The 22,152-nt window shown below is 49.6% G+C and overlaps 1 protein-coding gene across 7 annotated transcripts in view; it reads left to right on the plus strand.

Moving 5' to 3' along the window:
- The window catches only part of PAX5 (paired box 5), a 202,929-nt gene that overhangs the window by 26,693 nt on the left and 154,084 nt on the right, over positions 1-22,152 (plus strand). For 5 of the 7 annotated variants that reach the window (XM_004372255.2, XM_012554347.2, XM_012554348.2 and 2 more), the window contains exons 4-5: positions 177-241; positions 4,019-4,147. In XM_004372255.2, the coding sequence (XP_004372312.1) occupies positions 177-241; positions 4,019-4,147 (194 nt within the window). The remainder of the gene's footprint in view (positions 1-176; positions 242-4,018; positions 4,148-22,152) is intronic. The other 2 variants (XM_012554349.2, XM_012554352.2) reach the window with 1 other exon arrangement.

Raw genomic sequence — 22,152 nt, forward strand, 5'->3', positions numbered from 1 at the left:
AGGTCATAATTCTTCCAATCCCCTAACTACCAACCTGTGTTCATAATCTCCCCCACCTCTGCCCTAGCTCCACCTGTGGCCCAGCTTGAGTATGGGTTTTCTGGTTGTCTTTGCATACCTCCTCCCTAGAATGCCTGGTGGTAAATAGTCGTTTGTTTTTTCCCAACTGCCTACAGGATCATCCGGACAAAAGTACAGCAACCTCCCAACCAGCCGGTTCCCGCTTCCAGTCACAGCATAGGTAAGAAGAACTTTAAAAAAAAAAAAAAATTTAAAAAACTAATGGGCTCCAAATATTCTAAAGAACTTTTAATCATTCTTATGGACAGATAATTCTGCATAAAACACTTTGGCACACGTACTAATGCGCCTTCTTTGTCATTCTCCAAGGGCTGAACCTGGTAAATGAATTTTATAAATACTGCTAAAAGGTTTTGAATTTTACTGATTATTATGATAAATAGCTTTCACCATGAGACAGAAAATTGAAATCTAAGCCAAAAAAAAAAAAAAAAAATCCACTAATGGGGGTCTATAGAATGTCAGATAATTAAAGTAATAAATCAAGAAAGGGATACTTATTCATAACATTTTCTGCATCATTAGTCAGTAAGTAGTTTTGAATGTGTTTTTTCCTTCTATCAACCAGCCCTTCCACAATTCTTTGTGCGCTTGCAGTCTTGAGCAAAGATGTGGCAAAACTTGCCAAACTTTCTTTCTTTCTTGCTCTTGCTTTGATCTCATGAACTGTCAAGGGCTGCCAGCGGGGTTTCTGATGCTCACAAGCCAAGTCCGAGAGTGGCTATGACTTGTAAGGGTGGGAGTCATAGCTCATACTACTCAAGAGTCTAGAAATTTTCCTTCCCTTCCTTTCAAAGATTGTGAGATGAAGATCCACATGTGTCTATTCAAGGTACATTATTTCTCCCTTGGGTTACAGGAAACACCCCTGGTTAGCTGGGGAAAAAGCTATTCTCCTATCAGAAAGTGAGTGGCCATTCAGCAAACCTGTGACAGTCATAGTTGCCACAGTCCCTGTTCATTCTGCTTAATCACATCTCAGATTGTGCGGCCTTTCCACACCTTCGTCACTCCTTCTTTAACCAAAAACTTGAACTCCCGGTGGGGATGGGGGACAGGCAGAGAGGCCTGGTTTATAGTTCCAGCTCTATCATTAACTCACTCAGTGAATGGTGCAGGTCCCTTCACCTCTCTGAGCCCCAGTTTTCCTTTTGTGGACTGAGGGGCACAGACCAGGTGCTCTCTGCAGTCCCTACCAGCTTTGATCCTCCACGGTTGCCTCTCTGAATAAAGATAAGAGAGAACTCCTCCCTACCGTGAAATAATTTTTTTATTTAGTAATCTATTCAAAAGGTGTTTGCTAAGCCCCTGCTATGCAGACCGTGGACTTGGAGACTAACGCTGCAAAGGAGGCAGGACAAAATCCACCCCCTTCAAGGACTTCTCAATCTGATGGGGGGAATGTAATGAAGAGAAGTTTGTAAAACACCGAGAACAAGCCCAAGAAGGTGGTATAGGGTGCTGTGGGAGCAGAAGGGAGGGAACAACCAGCTCTGTTCGGCTGAGGTGAGGACTGTTAGGGAAGGCTTCCTAGGGGAATGTTTGTGGCTAAGATTTCACCTTTGGCTGCAACTATTTCAGGTCACATACCCAAACCCATTGCCATTGAGTCGATTCCGACTCATAGTGACCGTACAGCCCAGAGTAGAACTGCCCCATAGGGTTTCCTAGGCTGTAAATCTTTACCGAAGCAGTCGCATCTTTCTCCAAAGGAACTGCGAATGGGTTTGAACCGCCAAACTTTTCAGTTAGCAGCCGAGCGTTTAACCACTGTGCCACCAGGGCTCCTTTAGGTCACATAGCAATGAAAAATTTTGTGGTTTTAATTATTTCAGATCATATAGCAAAAAACATTAACCTTGGAGTAACTATAATGATATTCTTAATGTAATTATTGTCACTAAATTATATACATGAAAAAATCTTGAATTGGCAAATGTTGTGTTATATGTATCTTTACAACAATAAAAAAAGCAAAAAAAATATACCTTTAAAATTGGTTTATAGGAATAATTCTTGTGGGTCAGCAGAAGGCTTTGTTTTGTCCCAGACTTTTAAATAAAACCTTTATCTTTACAGCCCGTTGTAGAGTATAAACTTTTTGAAAAGTGAGAAAGCTGAAGCTTAGAGGGATTAAATAACTAGCCCAACATTCCATGGCCTGTAAATGGTGGAGCCAGAACTGGAACCTGGCTCTTTTGAACCCAGTGCCATCACAAAATACCGGAAAAAACGTTACCGCTTCTGTCAGCAACACGGTGAAGCTTGGTTATGTGTGGGTGTTGTTGTTTAAAGTATCAAGTGACCTGTGATCTTTCTTCCTCTGTTCTCTGCTCCTTAATACAGAAAAAGTTGTGAGATTTGCATAAATCTATTTTGAGGAGATTTTTCTGGTGAAGGAAAAGAGAAGTTAACGATTTCTGCTTCTGGGTCTCCCAAGGAAGATCTAAAATCAAACTCAAATAAGAGAAGAAAGGCACTACTCCCTCTAGGTCTCTAGGAGCAAGGAGCTGGATCTGATCCAAGGAAAGCAACAAACAAACATCTTCTCATGCAATCACTACCATTTCTAGTAATTTCCTACACTTTAGAGTCAAAGGCAGCTCCACCTGCCTCCAGCTAGTAATAGCCCAAGGAAATATGCTTGAGATTGGTCTGTAGGTTTTAATGAAACAAGAAAGAATTCCCATAGCCCAGAAATGGAAATTCAGCTGTACAGCTGGAGAGGACCCTAATCACTGACTGGTCTCTTCCTTGGAGTCTGGGGTCAAGAGTTAATGTGAAATTTGCACAAAAGCTTTCTCCCCTTTTCTTATCCCTGTGAACTATGAGACCTGGCCTCTGTCACAGTAAGTCATCAACCTCTGTCCACAATTCTGGGCAAGGGAAATTTCAGACTTTAAGTCACTAGACCTGGGGCTGAGTCCTGATGCTGCTGCTTCTTAGCTATGTGACTTTGAGCAAATCACTTCACCTTGTGGGCCTCAGTTTCCTCCTTTGATAAACAGGGATAATAATAACACTCTGGGTTGTTGCAAGCCATCAAATGAAAAGCACTGCATTCATATGAAGCATATCATTGTTACTAATCATTAATTAGTGAGGAGCAGATTAGTATAGGAGTCAATCGTTCAGTCTCCGGATTCCAGTCACCGCTCTGCCCCTTATTCCCCTTGGGCAAGTCAACCTTTCTCTAGCCTTGATTTCCTTACCTTTCCGGTGGGATAAGAACATTACCTAGCTTACAGGATTGTTCCCAGGATTAAATGAGACAATGCCTCAATGCCTGACACCCAGTAAGTGCTCAAAAAATGTTAGTTCTCATCACTATCACTATTAATATTAAAAATTAAAATCCAGGTAAAAGGGAGGGAAAACAAGACAGTGAGCAGCTATAAAAAGAAGACGCAGTCTGTCTTCGAAGTTTCCTTGACTGTGTGTATGAGTGTGTTTACAGGTATTTTTGTCTGTGTGCACCAATGGGTGTATCAGTTAAGAGGTGTGGAATGTCTAATAAGTACGTCTAGATCTTTCTTGTCTAGATCTTTCTTAGCACAGCTGTTGCTCCCTTCTTTCTCTTCATCCCCCTGCTTCCTGCATCCCCGGACAGGCTGTGATCTGAGATAGTGCCCTTAGGACCTAGGACACTGCCCCGTGTTCCCTTCCTCACTGCCAGCCCTCCCAGCTGCCCTTTAAGCTGAGAACCTGGGCAAACGACCGACGCGGGCCGCTCTCCTTGCCCAGGGGTGGCCGCTGGGGCAGTAGGGGCAGTGCGCTCGTCCACACCCGCTGGCCCTGCACTCTGTCTGCCGTTGCTTCTAGCGGGTGCACGCTCACAGGCCCGGCCGCGCTCCCTCTGCCCCGCGCCAGCCCGAGCGTACTGCTCAGCCCCACAGACCTCCTGCCGGTCCCTGACCGCCCCTCTCCCTCTGCGCAGTGTCCACGGGCTCCGTGACGCAGGTGTCTTCGGTGAGCACGGACTCGGCTGGCTCCTCGTACTCCATCAGCGGCATCCTGGGCATCACGTCCCCCAGCGCCGACACCAACAAGCGCAAGAGAGACGAAGGTAAGAGACACCCGCGGGGCGCTGTCCGGGACGCGCTCTGCTTCCCAGGTGCTCAGGCCGGGGCGGAGGCAAAGATGCCGGCTGAGCACTGGAAGACCTGAGCCCACCGCAGGGGCAGACAGGCAGCTGGGGCTGTGAAGTCCTTGCTGGTCTCCCCACATTTGGGCTTCTCCCTGTGGGTGGAGAGAGTCGGGCCTGGCTGAGCCCTTGTGGCCTTTAAGAAGGCCCTGTGTGTGCAAACAGTTATGCGCTTGGCAGCTGACCGAAAGGTTGGAGGTTCGGTTCACCCAGAGACTCCTCAGAAGAAAGGCCTGGTTAGCTACTTCTGAAAAATCAGCCACTGAAAACCCTATGAAGCACAGTTCTACTGTGACACACATGGGGTCACTTGAAAGCAACTGTTATTTTGTGAGTGTGTGTGTGTGTGTGTGTGTGTGCAGATATGATGCCTAGGGCTGGGGAGCATAGGGGTCGGGACATCATATCTGCACCAAGGACACTCGTGTTCTTTTTGTGGGGGAGTCTGGGTAGGCGCCGGGCCAAGCAGCCACCTCCTGGGTCTGGCAGTGAGAGAGGCACACATGGGTGGAGGGGGCTGAGGGGTCAGCTCTCTGAGGGACAGTGCACACCTCTCAGCAGAGAAGACCTTCGGTGCTGATAGTGGTAGAGGGGTTGAGGAAGTTAATAACCATCTCCTCTCTGCCCTTGGGCCTGGAAGGAAGGCATACAGGGGCCTCCCAGGGAATACAAAGATGACAATCTTCCTGGATGGTTTTTCTCAACCCCTCTGTGTGGCCGCCTGGGCCTCCTAGAACCCCTCACCTACAGCCTGGCCACGGCCCCCCTTTACCCGGGCCTCCTTTCCACTGGATGAGGCTGCCAGCGCAGACTGACGTTAATGGGTTTGAGAGGAGAAACGACCCCCTGGGAGTCTGTAAAACCTTCGTCAGGAAAGGAAAAAAGCCGTGGTCCAGGGCCTGAGAGCAGCGTGACAGAAATCTTGATTCAATTATTCTGTTTCTCGGCACAATTCCCGTTCTCGGCTCCATGTAAGGGATGTATGTTCTTGTGAGCACATGCCTAAGTACTTAAGATCTGTAACTAGAAAATTGAGTCAGCCCGGTGGTGGATTGGCCTGTGGTCTGCGAGTTCCAGGCAGCGAAGAAGCTGGGCCCGTGGCTTCTGTGGGAAGGGTTTGAGGCTTTGGGAACCTTCCTCACCTCTTTCCCCTGCTCCTGACACTCCCGAGCAGATGTCAGAGTCTTTAACTCAGTGGGTTGCTGTGCTGTATCGCAGCAGGAGCCAGTGGGCCTACAATCTCTGTTGGTTTATGGAGTCGATGCTGTCATCTTTTCTCCCATTGTCACCTGGACTGGAAGCAGATGTGCCCAAGATGGGGCCTGGCTGTATCTGATTATGGTGGGGAACCAGTTGTGTGAGCCTTCTACAAAGGCTGAGAGATCCAGGCGGAGATTGTGGGAGAAAGAAAGAAAATCAAGTGTGATATTTACCACCAAACAGACAGGTCCTGATTTTGGGGATTGTTTTACAGTGTTTGTGGGGTGCTGATTTGGCTTGCCATCTCTGATCAGTGGTCCCTGTTTGGCCCCTCAAGCTGCTTTAAAAGGTATAGAATGGTCAGAATGTGGGTGGTGTTAGTCCTGACTACTCAGCACTGATCAGGTCATGCTCTGAGGACACTGGCCCGTTTGGGATATTGACCCTTAAGAGAGACAGTGGCAAACTGGGATGTGTCCAGATGAGTGTAATTGTGGTGTACAGGGATCTGGCTATCACAGCACCTGGGGGAGCACCTCAAGATTCTAGGGATGTCAACACAAAGAGAAGAATTAGCAGGATTGGATTATTGCCTGCACATATTTTGAGGGCTGACATGGAAGGAGAGAGGAATGAGACTTCATGTGTGGCCTCAAAGGCCAACTTGTAGCAGATGCAGAGGAGATTTCAGCTCGGTGTGCAAATACGAGATTGGTCAAGGGGTAAAAGGGGCTGCCTCGAGAAGTAGTGAGTGCCCCATCATTAGGGATATGCAAGCAGAGCCTAGCTGGCCACTTGCTGAGCTGAGCTGCTGTACAAGAGTATCAAGAATCAGATGTGGGATTGGATGATCTTTGAGGTCCTTCCAGCTCTAAAATTTACCATAGTATCCTGACTCCCATTGTGTGATCTGTGGGCTCAAGGACAATGATTTGATGGCCCTGGAAGCTTACAGAATTGGAATGAGTAGGGAGCCCAAGCAGCCGGAGCCTCTCCTCTTCTCTCTCGATCTGCTCCGTTGCTTCACCCAGAGTGTCTGTGGCTGAGCAGAACAGAGGACAGAAGTGCCCTTGCTCACATCAGCGAAGTCTCTTGGAGGGGTGGGGGTGGAGGTGTATGACATAGCGCCCCCTACTGCCCTTTCCCAAAACCCATTGCCATAGGATTCCTAGGCTGTAATCTTTACAGAAGCTGACTGCCACATCTTTCTCCCACTGAGCAGCTGGTGGGTTAGCAGCTGAGGGTTTAACTGCTGCATCACCTGAGCTCCTTTGCCTTTTCCCAGTCTCTCTCTGTATTGCTGCAGATCCCTGTATCACCTCAGGGGTGAGGTAAGGAGGGAGACATTGCCACTCCTATTTTAAAGAGGAGAAAACGGAGGCCCCAGGGATTTCTGTGACATTGGCAAAGCTACTAGGTGGCGTGGACTGGGGAGTTGGGAGGAGCTGGAGAGCCCCAAGGCCTCTCAGTTTCCTGGCTTTGGCCTGCTGCCCCTCAGCCCCTCTAGAGAGGACCCTGAAGGTAGAGAAGCCTGGGTCTAGGTGGAGCCTGGGGAGGATGTGTGGAAGGATTTCAAGCAGAAGGGTCAGCAGGCCAGATGCTGCTGAGAGGTCAGGCGTTTGAGGAGAGCAGCCACTGGAATCAGGCCAGGGAAACCTGGGGGAATTGCCATGCTGTACACTGGAGGGCTGTCCTGTTGAGGCTGCAGACGTTGTATTTGTGAGGGGCTGACCTCCAGGAGTGGACTGTTTCCCTCAGAGCCCTCAGCCTGAGAGAAGGAGGGTATAAATCAGATAGTAGGTTGTTCACAGGGGAGGGATTCTGCAGGTGGGAGTAGCAGATGGGGCAGAAGAGATATTGGAGGGCCAAGAGGAAAATGGCTAAGGATTCCCAGTCCCACTTTTGAGATGAAGTGACTGAGTCTCTGCAAAGTGGAATTACTTGCTCAGCTCTCTGGTTCCCAGTCATTTCTAGCTCAGTCTTGGATATTTCCTGGTGCCATTCCCCTGCCAGGACATCAGGGAGGGAGTGGGCAGTGATACAGGGCCTGTCCTCTAGAGCTCACAGGCTAGCAGCAAGTCTGGCAAGCCCAACATCCCTCTGGTGGGCAGTGTGTGAGGTGATGCTGTAATGGGGGTGGGGGGGTGGCACCAGGACGGGGAGAGCAGGGCCGGGAGAGGCTGATTTTGACCAAAAGGATCTCGGAAGGCTCCTCATAGGAAGTGGATTCGAGGCCTGGGTAGAGGAAGGAGAAGACATTCGAAGGAAAGTGATTATGCCAAGACTGGAACTCCAGTGAGCATGTATGGAGAGGGCTCAGGGGACAGGGAGAGGTCCAGTACAGCTAGGGTGAGAGAGGGAGAGAAGTGGAAAGAGAGTTAGACTGAGTGGCTTGGCCATTGCCGCCTCTAAGCTTTTAGTCTGGAAGCAGTGGGGAGATGATTTTGAGCTGTGTGCCTTCGAGGCTCAATAGACGTGCACTGTGCTGAATGTTCAGATATAAGGATGGATATGGAAGCGATTAGCCCAGCGCTGTCCAACAGAAATATAACGTGAGCCACATATGGAATTTTAAATCTTCTAGTAGCCTCATTGGAGCCCTGGTGGCACAGTGGTTAAGAGCTCGGCTGCTAAACAGAAGGTTGGTTGTTCGAATCCACCAGTTGCTCCTGGAAACCCTATGGGGGCAGTTCTACTCTGTCCTGTAAGGTCACCATGAGTCGGAATTGACTTGATGGTAACGGGTAGTAGCTTCATTAAAAAAAATAAAAATAAAAAGAACCAGGAAGAATTAATATTAATAATATATTTTATTTACCCCAATATGTCCCAAATATTATCATTTCAATCATCAATAGAAAAAAAATTGATGTCATATTTTCCATTCTTTTTTGTGTTAAGTCTTTGAAATTTGGTATGTATTTTACACTACGACGCATCTCAGTTTAGATGCTAAATTTGACCAGTTAAAATTAAATGTTGTCCTTCCAAAGCCATAAGGTTGTGTTTAGTGGAAAAAGATTTTACATTGCTTCAGTTTTTAAATTTAAACTTAAGTTCATTAAAATCAAACCAAATTAAAAATTTAGCTCCTCAGTTGTACAAGTCACTCTTGAAGTGCTCCATAGCTGCGTGTGGCTAGTGGCTACTGTATTGGGCAACATGGCTCTAGTGCAAATGCTCAATCGTTGCTTTTTGATGGACTGGATGAGTTACATGTCTTTGAGGTTCACCTTTAGTGAGGAGGGGGAATGGAGGGTCTCTAGTCTCCTCAAGCAGGGGTGCGCCTGTTTGGTATTTTGAGCTTCCACTGAAAGCTCTGTTTGAGTCAAGATTTCTGTGGTAAAAACAAATAAAAAGTTAGAACACTGTTAGATCAGTGGTCCCCAAGGGCACTTTCAGTCTAGAAATTCTAAGATCCTCCTTAGGATGCTTGCCTCCAAGACCAGACTTGGGGGCGTGGTCACTGACTCCAAATCTCAGTTGAACTGTTCTGTGACTGAGGCAGCAGATCCAGTCCGGGTGGCCTCTGAGGACAGAGCCAGGGCTGGTTAAGGAAGCTTCAGGGAGGCAGATTACAGCTCAGTGCAAGGAAGGGCTTTCTGATAACAGCAAGGCTGGGAAAGGTAGTGAGCACCCTGTCACTGAAGGTATGAGGAGCGGCTGTACTAATGAGGAGCAGAGTAGTCAAAGAAGGTATTTTAGTCTAGACTCAGTGACTTTTGAGGCCTTTTAGAGTCTGAATAGCAAGTGTCCTGTGACTGTACCGTGTTTGGAAGTTGGTTCTATCCACTTGCTTTTCCCTCCTGCTGCCCAACTCCAAGTATGCCATTCAGGTGGGCCCTACTGGGCAGGGACTACATCTCATCAGTTCCTATCCCCAGCCCAGTCCCTTGGCACAGGGCCCAGTGCACAGAGATGCACAAGAGGCTTGTGGGATGGCTCTGAGAGTCAGGCTAGGATGCTGTCCAGTTGTGGGATGCAGCCTCGTATCTTGGTTGGTCCAACCTGAGACTTTTGATGGAGAGAGCTGTGGCATAGGCCTCAGAAATCCCGCTGGTTGTGGGGACAGAGGCCGAGGCGGCACCTCCCTCCCCGGAAGGCACGGAGGAGGTGGTGGAGGGCTGGACTTGGCAGAGCAGGCAGGGCTGTGAATAGCAGCCATGGGTGAAAGGCCAGCCCCAGACCCTCTGTTCCTTCCTGGGCCTTTGATCTCTTGTGGGGCCTCCTTCCGCCTGTCTCCAAGGGTCCCCATTCAGGTCCCCTTAGCCTCCCCCTCCTCTCATCCCTCCAGAGTTTGAAAGGCCCTGAACACACAGAGGTCAGCCGAGTGCGAATCCCTTTCTCTAACTCAGAGAGCTGCTTGGTCCAGCACCAGTGTGGACTGTGGGGGCAGGAAGCTTCTTTCTGGGCAATGGGGGTGCATTGCAGGTGGAATTTCCTGCCTTCTGGGCCCTGGATTGCCCTCTGCCTGAGGAGGGCACAGGAAGGACAGCCAGGACCCCAAGGTGGCCTGTCATTTTCAAAAGATGCCAAGTCCAATAAGACTCCTAGGGGGAGGTTTAGGGGCACTTAGCCGGGGGCTCTTGTCGTAAGTGGTTTCATCCCTGCTTCTGGGAGTGCCTGCCTCCTTTCTGTGTCTCTCCCTGTATGTTTATTTGCGGGCACCTCTCGTCCTGGGCTATCTGGCTCTATTTATATCTCTTGGTCTAGCTCTCACTTTCTTTTTCTCGCGTTTACTCCGCTCTCTCTCACACACACATACATTCACTTTTCTCTCTTTCTCTTTTTTGCGTTTGTTTGTGCTCTCTCTCTCCTCATCACCACCTCCTTTCTCTTCCTCTCTCCCTCCCTCTTTCAGCCTGAGATTCCCAGCTCAGCCCTGCCTAACAGGCCTCCATGGAACCATCATGGAGAGCGAAGTGGTTTCAGAGTCCCACAGGCTACACGGGGCCCGATGGCCCCTCTGACCATGGGAAGGCCCTGGTCTTTTTTTTCCCTAGATGCCTTTCCTTTCCTTGACACTCAGACCTTGTCTACTGCACCAAGCTGAGGCTCGGGGCTGGAAATGGTGATCCCTCCCAGATTTCCCAGAAGGAAACAGGATGTGTGGAAAAGCAGAGACCCCTCCTTCTGTCTCAGGATTCCTGAGTCAGAGGTTTCCAGCAGCCCTTGTGGCACCAAGATTCCATAGATCTCTGACTTCTGGAGGGCCCAAAATAAGGTAGTCAGGTGCTGAGACAAGGACACAGGCTCACAGGCTGGGGACAGACTAGGTTTGAGGACTTCCTGTGGTGAGATCTTTGGCGAGTTACTTAATTTCTCTGAGCCTCCATTTTGTCATCTGGAAAATAGAGGTGACACAAGCCTTGCTGTGTGAGGATAAAGTGAAGAAGCTACAGCTATGAAGGGTTGAGCCCCCGGGCCTGGTCATAGTAAATGCTTAATAAATGGTCACTGAGGGAGTCTGGTGCTTGAAGGTGTGAGGTTCGTGGGTGGTGAGACTCTGGGGGACAGTCACAGGATGAAAACAAGCAGGCTGCAGCCACAGTTCTATTTGGCAGCTGAAACTAGCTCATCTGGCCACCGCCGACTTCCTGTTTGTTAACAGTCAACTACTATGGGCACGGAGTAACTGGAAGCCAGGGGAGCCCGTGGGCATCAAGACTGAACAACAGTGCCCCCAGGTGTCGGCTGCAAAATCAAGGGCCACTCGCTTTCCTTTGCTTCCTTTTCCTTCTGGATTGAGTCTCCCAGCCCCTTCATGGAGGAATAAAAGGGTCAAGCCTCAGTTTTCCACTAAAGAGAGGTGCTGGGTGCACAAAGTGGTGGGAGTGGGGCAGAAGGCAGGGCACCTGGGCCTGGGAGGGCTGGACATCCAAGGGGTTGGGGTCACCTGCTCGAACCTCAAGACTCTGCTGTCGGAGGTAGAAGGGCCCTGGAGAGCACCTAGCATATCTTGCCCCAGTCACTATTTAGATGGGGAAACTGAGGCTTGGAGAAGGGAAGGGATCTGATCAGGTCACACAGTAAAAACCAAGAAAACCCAGAGGGAGAGAATTGACTCCTCGAAACACCCTCAGTGACCTACTGCCTTTTTTAAAAAAAAAAAACAACTTTTTTTTTATTGTGTTTTTGGTGAAAGTTTACACAGTAAATTAAGTTCGCATTTGACAATCTCTATATGAGTTGTTCAGTGACATTAATTACATTATTTACAATGTGTCAGCATTCTCTTTAATTGCGTTCTGGTTGTCCTGTTCCCAATACTCTAGTTTCCCTGACCTTTATCTTCTCATCTTTGCTTTAGAGTAAATGTTGACCTCTTGGTCTCATATAGATAGTTCTTTATCCTACTGCCTTTTGATGTGACAAATCTCAATTTCTCCTCTCCCTTCCTTTTTCCCATTCTCCTAGGACTATCTGCCCCCCTCGTAAAAGTCACCAGCAAACCAGATCCTATCAGCCCATCACCCTGTGGGGTGGCTGACCAACTAACCTCCAGGGCTTACCTCAGCTCTTGGCAATGAGCTCTGGCCTCCCATTCCCCTCCCCCACACATCCCTTCTGTGCTTCCAGCTCTGGGCCATGACCCATGGGGAGGCTTCCACCTAGAGTGCTGTCCTTGAGCCTGGTCTGTTGACCTGACCTGGTTTTCCAGAGCCAGTCGATTTCCCAGGGGGGTTTTCAGTGTTGGACCACTGGTCCTTCACAGCCAGCTGAGGACTGAGGATTCATCAGGGGCCAGCTTGGAGCTTTGGAGACCAGATAAGCTCTGCAGAGAGGGGACCTTCCCCTCTTCCTCAGTGGCCTTGGGGGCAGGAAGGAGGTAACCACCATTTTGTCTTGGTCTCTGCTGGGGCTTCACCAGGGAAGGCCTTCTCCCTGTCCTTCCTTGAGATGGGATGTCCCCTTAGGATGGCCATGCAGGGGTGGTCCTTCTCCAAGTTTTCTTTTTGTCAGGGCAGGCCCAGAACTAAGGTTTTTTCCAGGAGAGTATCAGTTAGAACCCAGGTGACAATTGCTAGCCTGGCACCCATGTTTTATTTGGCTTGCCCTGTATCGTAAATGGTTTTGGATTAGTTACCAGTGTTTAAAAATCAGGAGATTTCATACATGGATGTCTGACGTATCTTGGGGAAAAAAAATCAGGAGATCTAGCAACATTGGATGAGCTTTCCTACATGGCAACCATTGTCTGGGGCTGCTGGGCTGTGGGTCTCAGCCTGCTCCCTGCTGAACTTGCTCACAACACTTGTGCTCTGTTTTTCTCTGCTTGAAGGCCTTTGAGCTTCTGGAGTCCTAATGTGGATGCTAAAGAAACAAGTTTAGTTCAGGCCTGTGGAGGCTGCAGTGTGTAGAACTCTGTGTGTGTGTATGTATGGGGTGTGTGTTTATGTATGTATTTGGTGTGTGTGCATCTGCATATGTGTGGGTGTGCGTGTGTGTGTGGGGGGGTGTGGTCAAGGAAGTGGGCTGTCAGGCTCACAGGGCAGAGGTGGGTAGGGCGGGGTGGGATGGGGGAGACAGGTACCTAGGGCAGGGCCAAGGAGCATACCCTTTGGCAGCCTAGAAGACTGAGGTCATTTACTCCACATCCTCCAGATAGGGTGGTTGGTCCATGGACAGAGGGTACAGGCTTTGTTCACGGGCATGCAGGGAGTGGTTTGTGGCAAAGGCAGACCTCGGTTTCTACTTCCAGTCTGGCTGGACTTCTCCTCTGCCCCTCTGATTTTGCAGCCTTGGATACCTCAGTCAAGTCCCAGACAGACAATTGCCAAAGGCCTCCTTAGTAAACCATGGGACCTGAGGCCAGGTGGTCAATTCAAGGAGCCCCTTGGGCCTTTCCCTAGTGCCCAGAGTCTGTCCCTTGGGTGGGGGTCAGGTTTCAGTTCCTCCTGGCCCCTGGGTCCCTGAGTTTCACTTTGATTCAGTGACTGAGAGCCTGTGTGAGAGCTGATGCCACTGAACCCCCACCTCTGCCTGTTTGAACACCTGCTTTGCCCAAGCCCCTTCCCACCCCCACCACCTCTTTACCCATGGGGCTGTGTGCTAGTGTTCCGACGATCCTTGGGGGTGTGGGAGAGGGCAGGATGGCACAGTGTGAGGATCTCAGCTCAGGGAGTCAGTCAGATTGGGGTTTATATCCTAGTTGTGGGGTCAACGAGAACAAGAGTGATGGGGTCAGCTGAGGGGACAACAGAAGGGGTAAAGAGTCTTGTCCTCTGTGGGCAGGCTCCCTGCCAGGGAAGTCTGGAACTCAAGGGTGGTATGGACTTGGCTTTCTTCCCTACCCAACATGCCCTGCTGCCCTGTGGGGCAGAGAATTCCATAGTCCTTTCTGTCTGGCTTTAGAATATGGTTTAATCCTTGGCTGCAGCATCTGTGATTTAGGGACTTCACAGGGCCCCAAATTCCTATTGGCTTATGGGACAGGGGCAGGAGCTGTGGGAGGAGGGAGCCAGGAGCTCTGGGTTCCAGTCGTGACTCTGTGGTTGACTTACTGTTAACTTTGGAGAAATCTCTTCCACTCTCTGGCTAAATTTCCCCATTTGTAATATGTTGCTGTTGTCGTTAGGTGCTGTCAAGTCGATTTTGACTCATAATGACCACATGTGACAGAGTAGAACTGCCCCATAGGGTTTTCTAGGCTGTAGTCTTCATGAGAGCAGATCGCCAAGTCTTTCTCCCCAAGAGCTGCTGGATGGGTCAGTTAGCATCCGAGTGCTTAACTGTTGTACCATCTTGATATTATTATGAAAATAGTTTTGACCTTACAGACCTCCTGAAAGGATCTAGGGGATCCCCCAGTCCACATTTTGAGAAGTTCTGCTTTAGGCTGCTGCAAACTCTGATTTTGCTTGCTTATCACTCATACAGATAGGGAGAGCAATTAAGTGGTTTTAGTTAAATGAAAAGTGCCATCAGTTTCTCCCTTTCTTAGCTCCTGAAGGCAAGTGGGAGCCATGGAAGGTCTTTGAGCTGGGGAGGGAATGACACACAGGACTTTGGAAATCCTACTCTAGTAGAGTGTTCTGAGGCAATTTGAGAAGAATTGAGAGGGGGGAAGGATAAAAGTCACTAGAGAGGATATGCGTGAGAAAGGGATTGCCTGGAGTGAAGCTAACCGAGCTATGAGAGGAAACATAAAAAGTAGAGATGGCCCCTTGAGGAACTAGAAAGGAAGTCAGGAAGTGAGGGGGTAAGACACTTCCCAGCACCAGCCACCAGGTGGCACCATTGACCCAAGACAGCTTAGTTGCTGTCCAAGGTTAGGGATAAGAGGGGTAACAGGGCAGTGTGTGCTGGCTGTTAGCTTGGTGTGCTTGTAATTGGGCTGGGGGTGGCAGAGCCCAGGTAGACTGACCATTTGCCTGAGTCTCACTTCTCTCTGAACATTCAGTCAGGGGGAAGGAGAGGCTGGACAACCACTGTTAGGGGTCAATCTGGTCCTTCCTCACTTTCATGGCCAAGATGTCTCAATACAAACCTGTGTGGGAGTTGAGCCATTGGTTCTAGTCTAAGCCTTGCTGTGTAACCTTGAACAAGTCATTTTCTCTGAGCCTTGTTTTCCTCATGTTAAAATGCAAAGATTTAGCAGATGATTTTTAAGGGTCTTTGGGTGCTGCCATTCTGTGGTGTGCCAGAGAGAACACTGGAGTCGGAGTTAGAGTCTGGATCGTTCTGTCAGCTGTGTGACCTTGGGCAGGTCACTTCTCCTTCCTGAGGATAACAGTAACATCTCCCTCACAAGCTTACATGAGATGGCAGACTGGAGGATGCTTTGAAATCTTTTTTGGTGCTGTAGAAGAGTGAGGGGTTGCTATTTGTTATTTTACCTGGAATTTAAGTTAGCCAGAAGCAGATGTTCTTCCAACCTCACACCTTAGGAGGTTGTGCCTCTGCTTGTGACTGCAGAAAAGAGCACCACGGCACGTGTTTTGTCAAGGCCTCTGCATCTCTGTCCTAAATATCTCCCGAATCTCTCATTTCTCTCCATCCTCAGTGCTGCTGCCGTGGCTTGCACACTCTCTTCTCTTGTTTGGATGATTCCTGCAGACTCCTAGCTGGTCCCCACCGCCAGTGACCCGGACTCCTCCAAGCAGTCCGCCCTCCACACAACAACCCCTGTGCCATTTCTGAATTACAGTTTTCATCAGTCACTTGCCTGAAGGGTTTTGACCCTTCAAATCTTCTCATTGTTCTCAGAAAGCCTCCCAAACTTGTTGACAAGGCTGTGTGCCTTCTGTGATCAGACCCCTGCCTGCCTCAAGAGCCTCATCCCTGTCACGCTCCTCTTTTCATGCTCTACTCCAGTGAACACCACGTGCCCTTTCCTGCTTGTACCCTAAGGGTTACATGCATGGATTGTAGACTCAGGCAACCTGGGTTCAAGGGCTGACTCCACTGATGACTGCTCGTATGACTTTGGGCAAGTTCCTTTACCTCTCTGAGCCTCAGTTTCCCTATATGTAAAACAAGGGCACTAATTGTGCCTACAATTGGGTTGTTATGTGGATTCAACGAGGCAATACATTTTAAGTGCTTAGGACAATCCCTGACACATAATACACACACAATAAAGAATGGTTTTTATTACAATGCTGTCCCCCTGCCTGGAATCCTGTCCCTCTCTCCCACCTCACTGTTTACCCAGCCAACATTCCCAAACTTCAGGATCCAGCGTAAATGCCACTTTGTATGGGAGCACGTCTCTGATGGCCACTCCTGACTATTAGCTTCCCCAGACCCAACCCCAGCACCCAGAACTTGCCTGTTGATAAAAATATCACATTTGTCACTGATCTGTCTTCCTTGCAAGACTGTGAGCTCCAACAGGGCAGGAACTCTGTGCCACAGGGTCTGGTTCATGGTAGCAAACTGGTGCTGAATGGGGGCCCTGGAAGTCGTACAAGCCTGGGGCCCATCTGGTCAGTCAGTGGGCACAGGCTGCTGGGTAGAACCCAGGGTCCTGCACATCAGACATTCTCCTACCCCTACCTGACCCCAAAGCCTCCATCCTCCAGCCTCCACTGTCCAGCCCCATAGAAAGGATCTTGTGACAACCATTCTGGAGGGGGACAGGGCTCTCCCATAGTCTAAATACACACACACACACACACATGTATATACACATACACACATACACACACTGGTGCCTGTGGCCCTCTTTTTGCCTGCCTTACCGAGCAAATTCTCCGGGTATGTACGGATGATAGCCTCAAACAGGAAATGCAATCTGACCCAAAAACAATGGCTAGCGCTTATTGAGTGTTTACTATCAACGCTTTAAATTATTAACTCATTTAATCCTCACAACTACTCTATTTTATAGAAGTTCAGATAGATCCAGGAAATTGCCCAAGGTCACACAGCTCGACAGTGGCAGTGTTAGCACTGTGTTGGCTCCAGAGTAGCCTTACTTGCCACCCTGGTCTGCTTCTCACAGAGCGGATGGCATTAGCTATGTATGACAGTGTGGGACTGAGTGTCCCCCATAGGAGTGTCCTCAGCTCACTCCAACATGGGGCTCCAATTCCAACTTCCTTTCAGTCTGCTTGCTCTGATCACTCTGCCAGACTGAGCTCAGAGCGACCTTGGCTCAGAGTCTATTACCCAGGCATTCCATTTCAGAGGCTTCACCCAACACTGCTGTGCACACTGCCCTGCCACACCTTCAAGAGGGTCAGCTTCAAGTGCCGTCGACCAATCACATGTTGATTTTAAACTACAGCAGTGTAGCACCTCAGGCAGACCAGGGTTTGATTGCCCCCTCCCCCTTGTACTTACTAGCTATCTGAGCTTTAACAAAGGCCTTAACTTCTTTGAGCTTCAGCTTCCTTATCCGTCAAGAGGGGATAAGAATTCCTACTTTTTCTGGTAACTCAAAAATGTTACCTATAATATTTTGATTAGCACTGGCATATAACAAAGTTCAAGAGTATCAGCTACTATTATTTCTAATAAAGGAGCCCTGGTGGCACAATGAGTAAGTGCTCAGCTGTTAACCAAAGGGTTGGTGGTTCGAACCCATCCAGCAGCTCCGCAGAAGAAAGATCTGGCGATTTGCTTCTGTAATGATTACAGCCTAGAAAACCTTATGGTACAGTTCTACTCTGTCACGTGGGGTGGCTATGAGTTGAAACGGCACCTAACAACAACAACAATTACTTCTGTTAACAGCACCGAGTTTTTACCCCAAGTCCAGACTCCCCAAGAGTACCTTGTTGAGAACCTTCTAAATTCCCAGCTCTATTTTCTCTTTCTCTCTTTTTAAATGGTTATTTTGTTTTATATTGTTAAGTCTAACGATAGGATTTTTCAGGCTAGGGTTAGAAGAAAAAGACAGAAGTACCCAACAGAATTTACATTGACAGAATTTTATCTTCATGTTTCAGAAACTCAGATAATTCAAGTGATGGGTCAGGGCAGCTTGCAGAGGCAGAATGAGCCTGACATGGGGGTTGGGAGGCCTGGGCTCTTTGTCCCAGTTCAGCTGCTACCTTGCTGTGTGGGCCTAGGTTTGGATGCTGTGGGCCTGGACAGACAACCCTTCCAGTTCCCGGACCTTCCCACTCCCTCCTCCCTGCTGCCCCCTTTCCCTCCACCTCCATCTTCCCTCTTGCTTTCCTTTCTGTCTGAGACACAAACGCCATCCAGCACTTCTGAATGGTGCTTTTGTTCCGTGAACATCTCTTTTCTGAAAAGGATGATCAGTCAGGTTTGTATCTATTAAACACGGGCACATTTTATCAGTTAAGAGCCTGCACACTCTCTCTCCACAGACATAACCTTAAGGAGGCAGATAGAGGCAGCAAAGGGGAAGGTTTATGGGAGACAATGGGGGAAAAACAACAAAACCTCTTTTGGGGCCTAATTTATGGTCCCTCCAGCGAATGCCTTCTCTCCTGGGAGCCCCTAAATCCCTGTCCCGCTGTTACCCATGGCCCTCAGCATTTTTCAGCTTGACTGCAGTTTATGACTTGTGCTCCCCTCCCTCCCAAATCGGGGAGGGGGCAAGAACAGAGTCTGTGCCATTCTTGTTTCAGGGACCCTTCGAAGCAGGGCTGGAGCACTGGACTTGGAGTCACATTTCCTGGGCATGAGCCCTGGCTTTGCACTCCCTTGCTGGTGATCTTGGGCAACCTACTTCACCATTCTGGGTCTCTGCTTTCTTACAGGCAAAAGGGAGAGCATAATGCGTTCGTCAGATTCTTGTGCAAATTAAGTGAGAAGCAATGTGTGAGAAAGTATTTTGTAAACTTTAAAGCTCTGTGTAGGCCTAAGAGTGTCATTGTAGATCATTTCACATACCTACTCTGTGACCTTAGACAAATTCCTTAACTTCTCCAATGGTCAGTTTTCTCTTCCGTAAAATGGGGGCCAGAATACTTAGGTCATATAATTACTGTGAGAATTGCATAAACAGATGTAACATACCTGCCACAGTGCCTGCCTAGGTTAGTGCCTTTCCTGTTTCCCCATCTGATTTTTTCACAGTGTCGTCTTCTGTGGGTGCAGCACATGGTGATTAAGCCACCGCCAGGCTGCCCGGTGTGGGGCAATTTCCTTAAACTCTCCGTGTCTCAGCTGTCTCAGAGGGGCAATGATAATATCTGCTTCAGAGGGTTGTTGCCATTAGACCATGCACATAAATGACTCCGCACAGAGTCAGTGCCAGGTGAGTGGTAGTGATTCTGCCCGACCTTGCTCCTGCAGACAGACAGGGCTCAAGCCTGGACAGAACCCCAGCCCCTCCCTGGGCTGCTGAAGAATACGAGGCGGCAGCCGAGAGGGAAGGGATTTGCTCAAGGTCGAACGGGAGTCACATCTCAAGATCTCTGAGGAATTTCCAGAGATCCCGCTGGGCCAACTTGCGAATAAAACCCCGCAAAAGAGGCAAAGTGCCCTGGGGGGATCCTCCTCCTCGGCTCTGTCTAGCTCCAGCCAACCCTCCCGCCGACGGGACCCTGGAATCGGTGCTCCCGGAGCGCCCCGCGGCCCAGAACAGCGGGCAAACATCTTCCAGGAGGGCATCTGGATTTTCCTGTGCGATGTGAAGGAGAAATAAATTTAAGCGCGTCAGAACATGGTGAAAAAAGAAAGGAAGGAGGCCGCCCGCCCGCGCCAGGCCTCCGCCAAGCATTTGCAATTTAATTGACATTTGGCGGCAGGAAGCCAATCAGTATAAGTCAATTGACGTTCCGAGATAAAACTAATCGCAGGCCGGGCTTTCCCCCGGCGGCGCGGCCGCCGACGGGCCGCCGGGCGCAGCGTGGCGGCCGCGGCGCCGCGGGCCGGGCCCCGGCAGGTAATGGCGATGGCGCGTGTCTTGGCCCGCGAGGGGGCAGCGAGGGGCCTGCTGACTGCCGCGCAGCCCACGGCGGCCGGGAGAGGCCCGTAATGAATGACTTTATTTGCCAGGGCCCTGCTGCGAACAATTGAGTTTGTTATGGTAACAACGGATGCCAGCTTTTCGGGGCCCCGGGGAGCGCGGGCGCGCGGCAGCCGGGAGCTGGGCAGCGGAGCAGATGATGCGCGGCGAGGCTGGGGGCGCCGGGCGGGGGGTGGGGGGCGCGGGCAGGCGGAGTGTCAGGAGCCGAGCCTGCGTAGGAGAGACCGGCTGCCAATCTGCCTTGGACCGAGGGGCTGGGATGGCGACGGACACCCCTCTCCTCTTGAACCACAGTGCACAGTTGGGATTAGGAGTTCATTACATTCCTTGTTTGCTTGTTGGATTGGCAAACCTCTTCTTCCCTGTGCCCTCTGGCCTGGGGCGGGCTCTGGTGTGTCTGGGTAATGCCCTGGTGATGAACTTTTTGTCTCTTGCACCAATGAAAAATTAGAAGAAGGCACAAAGACAATCCTTCTTCCGGTGCCATGGCTTGGTGAGTTCAGAGCTGAATGTCAGCCTGCTTTTGTCCCCTTGGATACAATCTAAAAAACCATTCGTGGTGGCACTGTTTCTCTGTAGCCTCCACCCTGGAGAGATGATCTCCCTTTCATCTCTATCCACAGTCTGCATCCCCATGCTTTGAGGCATGGCACCTGCCACAGGGAGTCCTTTTGCCCCCACAGAGAAGTGTGCCTCTGAGCGCCCACAGCCTCTGACTGCCCATCCCACAGTGGCTGCCTTAGTGCCTCCTACTGCCTCCCCTATCAAAGCATGACTTCCAAGGGCACAGGCCGGGTCCCATTCATCCCCGTGGCTCTCTCAGCTCCCGGCCTCAGGCCTGGCAGACCACATTCAGAAAACAGGTGAGGGGAAAGAGTGGTTGCCTCTCTTCTTCTTTGTGGTCTCTTGCTTTCTCTCTGGTTAAGGATGCCAAAGAATGCCTTCTTCCTTTCTCCCCCCGCTTTCCAGCTCTATTTCCAGGCATGCTGTCTTTCATTCATTTGCTTACTGAACAAACGGGTACTAAGAACCAACCATGTGTTAGGTACTCGGATATCAGAGGCCCCTGCCCTCAAGGAACTGGCTGGTAAGCAGGACGGATGATAATGCAATGCATGTGATAAATACGGGTCAGGCACCTGCTATGTGCTGAGCAATGGCCGACTTTCCTTGAGTTGGCAAAGGCTTCCAAAAAACGTTTGCTGAGGGCTTCCTCTGTCATTGCATTCAGCAATCCCTGGTGCCAGTCTGTAATGATCACCCTCACTCACAGATGTACAAATCAATGCTCAGTGCGTTTAAAAAGTGGATGATGCTGTGGAAGGGGTCTGTGGGAATGTGGCACTAGTTCACTGTGAGAGCTTTCTTTGTTCATTTCCTTTCCCTTTCTGGGCCTCAGTGTCCCCATCTGTAAAATGGGGGAGCTGGAATTGACAGTCTCTGAGGGCCAGTTGAGTGTAAGTGTTCTGCAGGGGAGCTGGAGCCAGGGTCCAGGTCTCTGCTCCTAGCCCAGTGTTTCCTAATCTTACAATGTGACCAGTGGGGGAAAAATGTTCTTCTTTCTCAGCTTTATGAGACTGACAGCTGATGTTTACTAAGCACTCACAATGTGACAGGCACTGTGCTCACATCAGCCTTCAGAAGTGTAAACACAATTACTATTCCCCCTTTGCAGATGGAAAAGCTAAGGCATAAAGAGGTTAAATAAAACAGCTAGTAAGTTGTGATTCAAACCCAAGCAGTGTGATTCAGAGCCTGAGCACTTAATCACTCTGCACGTGGCAAAGGTAGGACATAAGCCTCCTAACCCCACCCTCCCCTGCTCTTACTCCTCACCCGTGTTGGTCTTACCTCCCTTGCTCTCAGAGCTCCAAAACACATTCTGCATGTTTGCTGGGCAGCAGGAGCAGTGATTTTCAAGATGCCCTTTCTTCCCCTGGCCTTTTCCTCTTTACCTTGACACAAACAGCTGAGAGAAGGCTCCAGCAGGAAAGAGAAGCTGCTGGGGAACCTGGGTCCCTTCTCGACTCAGTCCTAGCTACATTATTGTATTTGGGAAATAGTTTTTACAGAAGAGAAGGGAGAACCCAGATCTTGTCTTTTAGGAACAAGCTCTCACTGTAGATCCCTGGAGATACCCCCTTTTCAGGAAGACAGATCAGGAAAGTTGTCCCAGCATGGTGGAGCTAGAGGTGTCCTTGGAAATCATTTGCAGTGATTTTAAATCCTGTTGACTCAATGTCCCTCTTTAAAACAATTATTTTGTAGTGCTTCTTTTGCTATCCTAAAATGAAATATAAGGAAAATATAACCTACCTACACATATAATTTA

This window comes from Trichechus manatus, unplaced genomic scaffold (genome assembly GCF_000243295.1).
Source record: "Trichechus manatus latirostris isolate Lorelei unplaced genomic scaffold, TriManLat1.0 scaffold00016, whole genome shotgun sequence".
NCBI classification, from domain to species: Eukaryota; Metazoa; Chordata; class Mammalia; order Sirenia; family Trichechidae; genus Trichechus; species Trichechus manatus.